The sequence below is a fragment of the Lytechinus pictus genome, chromosome 19, assembly GCF_037042905.1.
Source record: "Lytechinus pictus isolate F3 Inbred chromosome 19, Lp3.0, whole genome shotgun sequence".
Classification (NCBI taxonomy): Eukaryota; Metazoa; Echinodermata; class Echinoidea; order Temnopleuroida; family Toxopneustidae; genus Lytechinus; species Lytechinus pictus.
The window spans coordinates 11260537-11268740 of NC_087263.1; the positions used below are offsets into that span (position 1 = coordinate 11260537).

Genomic DNA, 8204 nt, shown 5'->3' on the forward strand with positions numbered 1-8204 from the left:
TTTCTTCTTCCTCTACAAACAACTTTTTATTTGGGTTGGATTCCGCTTTAAATCAAACCTTGTGGTCAATGACTCTGGATGAGCTCATTACAGAGCGCCCTCTACTGCCACGTGCATAAAACCTCATTTGAACCTCGTGTAACTACTATAACTACTACTACTACAACCGCGGTCACATCAAGATTTCTCAAAATTATTGTTTAATACGGAGCCTACTTCATTTTTTTAAATTTTCCACTGAAGAACTGACTACCGTTCTCTTGTTTTTTTAAAGGTTTTTTTTATTAATTATTTATGATTATTTCCATTTTTTATTTCATTTTTTTGGAGGGGGGGGGGTCCAAATCAAACTTGTGTAAATACCTTGGGTTATCAAGATATATTTAAGTTTTTTTCAATTATTTCATATTATTAATTTATATAATTTAAACTAATTTTATTAATCATTTCTGCCTTTACTTTTTTTTCATTATTCTTGTTTATATATTTATTCATTTTATGTTTACATGTATTTCTTTTTGGGAGGGGGGGGGGGCTGGGGAATCAAAATCAAAATTACGTACAACTTGGGTCATTAAGATATATGTTATTTGTTATCTATATTTTTTATTACATGTTCATTTCATTTCATATTTTTACTTTTTCTATTCAGTATTATTTCATTTATTCATTCATTAATTTATTCATTCATTGTATTCTTATTTATTTATCTATTTATTTATGTATTTGTTTATTTATTTCTGCTTTTTTTTTTGGGGGGGGGGGATAGGGGTCCAAATTGAACTTGTGGATAGGCCTAGGTTTATGAAGATGTAATGAGAGGCTTGTGTCCGTCAATGGCTCCGAAAGAGCTAGTTGAAGAGCGCCATCTGCAATATCCAATACTACTTTTATCCTGTTTTCTCCTTCTTTTTGCGCTTTCTTCTTCACATCATTATTTCTTCTTTTCTTCTTCTTCTGCTTATTCTATTACTACTACTACTACTACTACTACTACTACTACTACTACTACTACTACTACTACTATTACTACTACTACTACGTTGACTACTACTTCTAGTACTAATAATATTACTTGTATTTTGCCATGCCTAGTAATACTTATGCTACTACTTTTACTCGTTTCCTGCTGAATTGGGCAAAATTAATTTTCGGAGCATTTGTATTTCAAATATCTTTTTCGAACAATGAAATGTGTATTTTCATAATATTCATAATTGACATAACGACAAGAATGACATTAAATCGTTGTATTTGTGGCATCATTTAAGTTGTATTCATTTTGCAATTAGACAAACATCTGATAACAGAGAGTGGGGTAAAAGGAATAAAAGGGAAACCACAAATTAAAAAAAAGTGCATCTTAGTTGCGAGACAATTGAAAAAAAAATCTCAAAGAACAATTTTGTTGAAATTTCGTTTTTATTTCAGTAATCATGCATGCCAAACAAAGTTACAGAACATTTGTTTTTGGGGAGAGAAAATAATGCAATAAGTAGATTTTTGGCAGTGAAATACAAAGCAGATAATAATATTAACTAATCAAATACCGAGCCAGGACAAGACCGAAATTTGTCACTTCTCTCAGAAGCGGCCATCCATGGTTTTTTTTTTTTTTTTTTGGGGGGGGGGCGGGCCAAAGCTGAAGAAAAAAAATCTTCTGCGCACTCTGCGAGGAAACTATGATATAGATTTGTTTTGTATATTATACTTTAATTTCAAGTTCTAAAAAATATTGGAGGGGGGAAACGATGTGTTTGCCTCATATATTCATGGTGGAAATTGCCCGCGCCCCGCCCCATCCTGTATCGACACCTCTGTCTTTTGCATTAGTTTTAATCTCGATTTCACTCCAACACCCCTCCTTTCCAAAAGCCATGGTGAGCCTTGCTCAGTATCTCTAATAGCGCTTGCCGCCGAATTGTCGACTGAGTTACTTTAGTAGGCTATGTTGAATAACCGTAATGATTCAAACGGCCGGGAGCAAACTAGTTCCCTTTTACTCAAAATTAATCATTGAATGAAAAATAAAATCAAGAAAATTCTAGGTCAAATGTACTATCTACAACGATAGCGTCTGATCAGCTCGCGAATTTGCTCTTTTTTTGTTTTACACCATAGTAGGAGCATTGTCTTAATCGCGATGAGAAACGAGTCTCATTGTAGCCACAAAGGTAGTACACATTAACTTTCTGTCGTCTTGTATGAGTGAGATCGAAGTTGAAACTAACGGAACAGAAACAGAAAAAATTACGAATCACCAACTAATAAAACGTGCAATTGGAGCAGATACAACATATACACCACACTGGGAGAGGATAGGCGGGGGGAGGGAGGCTCATTGTAAGGTGGATATTGTGCTCGTAAATGAACTTTCAAAATGGACTCCAAGCAGGTTATCATCCTTCCTTCTTAGAGAATCATCAACAAGTTTTCATCTCCCTGGCAATGGAATACAACCCCTTTTACATGTTTTTGATTACGAGCATGGACATATGTCCTCTTTGTAAAGACAGTGCCCCGCTACCTGACTTGCACTTGGTAAAAAGACAACAAAAGTACGGTAGTTTGTTTTGATTTGGGTAAAAAAAGTGGCCCTGGGCGTTGGTTTGGTAGACATCGGCGAGATATTGTTTACTAGGTATTATTTTAATCTCATATTGGGAATTTTTCACCCTTCCTCCATTTGTATCCTGGCCAAAGTTATACTCTTTAATAAATACTGTATCTATTTACTCACGACAACCCATGCACTAGTTCAGCCTAACACACCTGAGAAAGAGTCATTATCAAACTGCATTCCACCTCAACTCCACCATTTATAAACCGATACACACTAAAAATGTTGGGCAACATTGTCCACTGTGTTGGGTAATGTATGTTGGTAACAAGATATATATATTCTTGGAAATTATTAAACAATTGAGCTAATTTATAACCCATTATTAGTAATGTTTTTATTACCCAATTGGGCAGATTTTAATCAATAGTTGTGTGGACATCATGTTGCACCAGGGTTGGTTATAAGTTGGTCATTTTTTGCCCAACAATTTTAAGAGTGTATATCTGCTAATCAAATCTCGTGGAGTGATTTATTGACGAGGCATTAATCTTTGTTAGCTAATCTCATAAGTTTTAATATTTGTTTTCCATCAGTACCTGCGTGTATAGCATCCATCACACTTTTTCTCCTCTTCTCTTGCTTGTCACCACCCACTAATAATTTATTGAACGCTTTTAATTTCAACACAAGCGCCGATTTACGATCATCATCGATCACCTTCACAGGATCGACCTCGTTATCGTCTTGCATATCGCGTAGATCGCGTCCTCGCGATATATGTGCTGCTGCCAGCGATCGCTGAAGCTGAAAAGTGTCGTCTGATAAAGTTGGCGGTTTCTCCAACACTGCGTCCTGATTCCACTGGTTCGATATTTTCGATTTCACATTCTTAAGGTCGATAGCCGGTTTTGCTGGTGTGTAATCGTTCTTATGATTATCGTCGTCCGAATCAGAATCGTTTACTAAAACACTTTTGTGTATTTGGATATTCCTCTCGGATTCCTCCGCCGGAGTTTTCAGCTTTAGTCGGCTTCCAAGTGTAGCTTTCTTTTCGACCGGGAAAGCTTTATGTTGATTCATTGCAAGTTGTGCGATCGTTCCAAAGCTGAATCGTCTGCGAAGCTTTGGAGAAGGAGATCTGCCTCTCTCCGTTCCAGATCCTGGTCTATCGTCGGCGTCATCCTCTTTCTCAGTTTTGCTGATCCCCTCTTTGTTTCCTTGCCCAAGGACCTTTCCAGCCAAAAGGGCAGATACTGAGCTCGCCAGCAAATTGTCCCGTTTTCTTTTCATTTTGATTTCATCCGAAGACATCACCTTCTTGCGGACATCAGGAATAACATTTACAGAGTTTTTCATTGACTCATCTTTCGACATGTTCGAGCTCGGCAACGCTCCACTTCTAATACTCATGGGATTCGTAAAAGACTGATGATCTACAGCCGAAATAGAATCTGTCACAAATGATGGGGATTTCTTCTGTTGCATAATATTCTGCGTATTGAGATGGCTTATCGGCTGGTTAGCCGTAGTATTATCAGTATGGCTTCTTTGAAAATCATTTCGAAAATGCGATGAATTGGTGGCAATTCTAACTGTCTTCTTTGGTCTGTCAAGAACATCGTCATTATTCATGCCATTTGTTCTCTTTTTCAGGGATGGTTTCAACCAGCGATCTTTGACCAATACCTTCATCATTGGTGACAGGGGACGTTCAACAGATTTAGCCTGGGACGGCTTCAGATGTGCTGGATGATCATTCACGGAACTACTTGCGAATTCTGTTTCCCAGTTTTGCTTTGCAATTGGATTTAGGAAGCTGTTCTGTTTTATAGGTTTGGAAGTGGGAACAGACTGTAAATTAGAACTTATAGTTTCGTTAGAATAATCATTTTCGGTGTCTGCAGATCTGTTTTCATTTGAAATAGGCTCGTCTTTGTCACAGTGCTTGTCTATGCGTAAGGATACATCTGCTGCAAAATCATCTCCAGCAGGTACTTTTTTCGTTGCAGAAGGTTTCATGCTATGTTTCTGTGTGATTAAGGATTTAACTTTCGACAGACGCACTTCCCCACCCGTGGATTTTGAATTAACATGGTCATCTTGCCGAACTCTTTCTGCATCAGGATTCTTCGTCACCCTACTCCCCAACGAATTGTCCCGAGGATTTCTGACTGCAGGAGCAGAAAACACCCTGTTTTGCTTTTGATGACGTTCAAGGACTTTCGTGCGACGTCTGATACCCTCTGCGCTCTTCGTCGATCGCGTCCTACGACTAGAAATATTCCCAACACTTTCGTCATCATCTCCTGCGAACCAACCTTCCGCACTGTGGCCGCTGCTTCGTTTGGTTACTTTGAGTTCGGCTTTGAGATCGCGAATGTCCTTGTGGATAGAGAATATGGTATGTCCGAATTCGCGTTCCAGGAGCTTCATCTCGTATTTCAGCTTGGTATCTTCTCTCTTGTTCTTGACCCTTGCAGTGAAGAAAATTTGGCTTGAACGCGCGTCCTCGTTGCTTTTTCTCATTGTTTTTATATTTTAATTCACACAAGATCTCAGGCGAAACGCAATTGGGAGTATTATAATCCGCAATGACGTTAGTCTTGTGAAACTTTGTATTCTGCGTGATTATTTGCCACCTATGAAAAGAAAATAAATAAAGGAATTAAAGGTGAATTCTAGTTTTGGTAACGATATCAAAATGAGTTCGTACAGAATCCAATGAAATTACCACCAAAGTGTCTGTTTGTATAAATAAAACGCATGTGCCAAAGGATTCTGGAAGAAATTGTGTAATTGCTGAGAAATCAGCAAATAAGCACAGGATTCGGGTAGAGCGTCGGGCCCGACGCTCAAAGCAATAATTATACACTGTCCCACGTGCGCTTATCTGTGTTGGGGAAGTTCAGTCTGAACATTTTTCAGCGTAGATTTCAAGATTTCACAAAGTTCAGTTTATGTAACTGTACCAGATCTAGATCCTCGATGATATACTGACAATTAAGCCTGGTTTTACAGACTTTCTCATGAAATCAGTGTTTACTGCAACTACTGGAATTTCTCTTTAAACACGTTTTGAATTATTCTAAAGATGATTTAGTACAAGAGTTAACCAAGAGTACTTTGATAGTCGCAACATCGACAATATGGGTAATATTTCACTCGTATTGATTGTTTGCTAATGTTTTAGGCATATTTGAAATCATGGTCAGACGGGGGATGTTAGTAACTATTGAATACAATGGGGGGAAATATCCAAATTACACTGCTTAAGATGTTAAGCAAACTGTTGAAGCCCGTCACTATAACACCTATTACTTACAAAGTTTTAAACAGGTTGTCTAACAGTCTAAACTCAATGCGTTTCTCTTATTTCCCCGGTGTTACTACAGCCGACTTGATATTCGGGTTGAATGGCGATTGAATTAAAGAGAGGTATGGACGTTATTTAATATGAATAGTGCTATTTTGTTCTGCGGATCGTTAGCCATGAATAAAATGATTACTTCTATATCTATAACCTTTGTTTAAAACGTTTCCGCCACGCCTGAAAAATGTTTAAGCCACATGATCTATTCCTCTTCGTATTACAATTTTGGTATGTCTCGATTTTGTTCTTTGTTGGATATTTTCTATATTTGATTGCCTGTTTCAAATTGTTACATTAACTCCATGCAATTTTTAGATAACAAATCACGACTTTGAAATGAAGAGCTCAAAAGGGGTGAGATCAATTTTTCATCAAATTTGAATTGTTTTTGTCTCAATATATATATTTTTAGTGGCTTTATAACATGATACCAAAGAAAAGTTTAAATTCCCATTAAAAAAATGGACACAAATGGCAAATCACTTTTTTCTAAGGGGTTAGATCCATTTCAGTTTGTTTGCAAAAGGGGTTGGATCCACAAAGGTAATATTTGGAAAATAATATTTTAAAAAAATATGAAGCCAGGCAGATTTATCTTATACCCAATTCTATGTTCACATGGTAGGCTATCATGCATATTTAGTTTTGCATAAAAATATTGCAATAGTGGGAGAACAAAAAAAAATTGTTTTCTTGAAATAGTCTTAAGTGGATCTAACCCCTTTTGCAAACAAACTCTTCTAAAGAGCTCATTTGCAAAAGGGGTTGGATCCATTTGAAAAAATGAAATTTGATTATTTTGGGTCTCAATATATATATTTTTAGTCGCTCTGATGATACCCCCAACAAAGTTGAAATTCCCATCAAAATGTGAATAAAAATGGCAAAGAAAAATCACTTTTTTATTCAAAAGGGATTGGATCCATTTCATTTGTTCGAACGGGGCTAGATCCACAATGGTGAATTTTTTAAATAAATATTTAAAAGATATGAAGACAGGTATGTTTCTTTTATACCCAATTCTATGTTCACATGGTAAAGTAGTTTATCATGACAATTTAGTTTCGCATAAGAATATTGCAATATGGGAGAATAAAAGGCATGATTTTCTCGCAATGGTCGAAAGTATCTAGCCCCTTTTGCAAACAAACTCTTCAAATAGTCGATCTAAGCCTAAATGCACTGCACAGTTGAAGGTTTTTTTTTATTTGTATGTTTTATGTACATCATCACTCTATAGACCAATGAAAAGGGAAAACACGATATTCAATAAAACTTAATAAATCTAGTTGATTCAAAAAAGAAAAAACGGACAAAACAGTATACGGATGAGATAATATGAAGTGAACAATAATTGTGATAAACTTGATGCTTAATTTAACTTTTCAATCTACTTTTTACAGTTGTTCAAAACCCCCACTTTTTATTTTCTTTAACATTTTCATTCTTCTTCTTACATTTTTTTTTCCCCAAAAGCTCACTCATTTTACCATTTGCTGTCCTTTGCTTCCCATAAAAAAAAAATGAATTTTCGAATATTTCTTTAAAACTTTATTTTCTTTTTAGCAAGTGGTGCAAGCCTGTCACTCTAAAATCAAGTTGTTTGAAATCTTATAAGTTGTCTAAACTTGCTATTAAATATTATAAACTTTAAATAATAGATGTTAGAGTGACGGGCTAAAAGAAAGTACATGAAATTTTAAAAGGCGTTTGTTCGGTGTATTGCAAATGAAATGTTCTTACCTTATTCCAATTCCTCTAGGAACTTTTGCACAAAGTTGGTCTCCACCATACACGTTCGTCCAGACACCCTTTTCTCAGCTTGAATCGATAGCTCTCGTAAACCAGTTCTTTTCTCCATTCATTTCATTTTTTTCCGCCAAGAGATGAACCAGTGCTATTTCCTCATTACCGCCGTTATTTATGTATGATGATTTGTTAATTATTCACAATTATTCACGTGAGTCCACTTATTCCTGGGGATTCTTTTCGCGACCAAGTACAGAAGTACGAGACGTTGCCATCGACACAGAAGGCACATGAATATGATCGTCATTGGTGAAAGGATTCATAACTTTTTTATTCGAAGCGCATTTCTTATATGTCAGATGTTTGCGCAAGGTCGTAGTTCTTTAGCTGCCAAACTTATATCCATCTTTTCCTTAAATATTCAAAATGATACCCATTTAGAAGCGTTACGCATGAACGATTCTGCCCTTTAGTCCAAGCCAACCCCTTCACCGTCCCATCAATGTTGCAATTGCAAATGAC

General features: G+C 36.4%; 1 protein-coding gene across 1 annotated transcript; it reads right to left on the reverse strand.

Annotated features, from left to right (window-relative positions):
• Positions 1-1256: 1256 nt before the first annotated feature.
• Positions 1257-8204, reverse strand: LOC135157632 (uncharacterized). Its single transcript, XM_064113979.1, has 2 exons — positions 7677-8204; positions 1257-5202 (listed from the first exon to the last, which is right to left on the reverse strand). The coding sequence occupies exon 2, from the start codon at positions 5087-5089 to the stop codon at positions 3107-3109; it is 1983 nt and encodes a 660-aa protein (XP_063970049.1). The 5' UTR covers positions 5090-5202; positions 7677-8204; the 3' UTR covers positions 1257-3106.

What these genes read in the sequence shown, in the direction of transcription:
- LOC135157632 (XM_064113979.1), bottom strand. Translation starts at nt 5,089, where the DNA reads ATGAGAAAAAGCAACGAGGACGCGCGTTCAAGCCAAATTTTCTTCACT.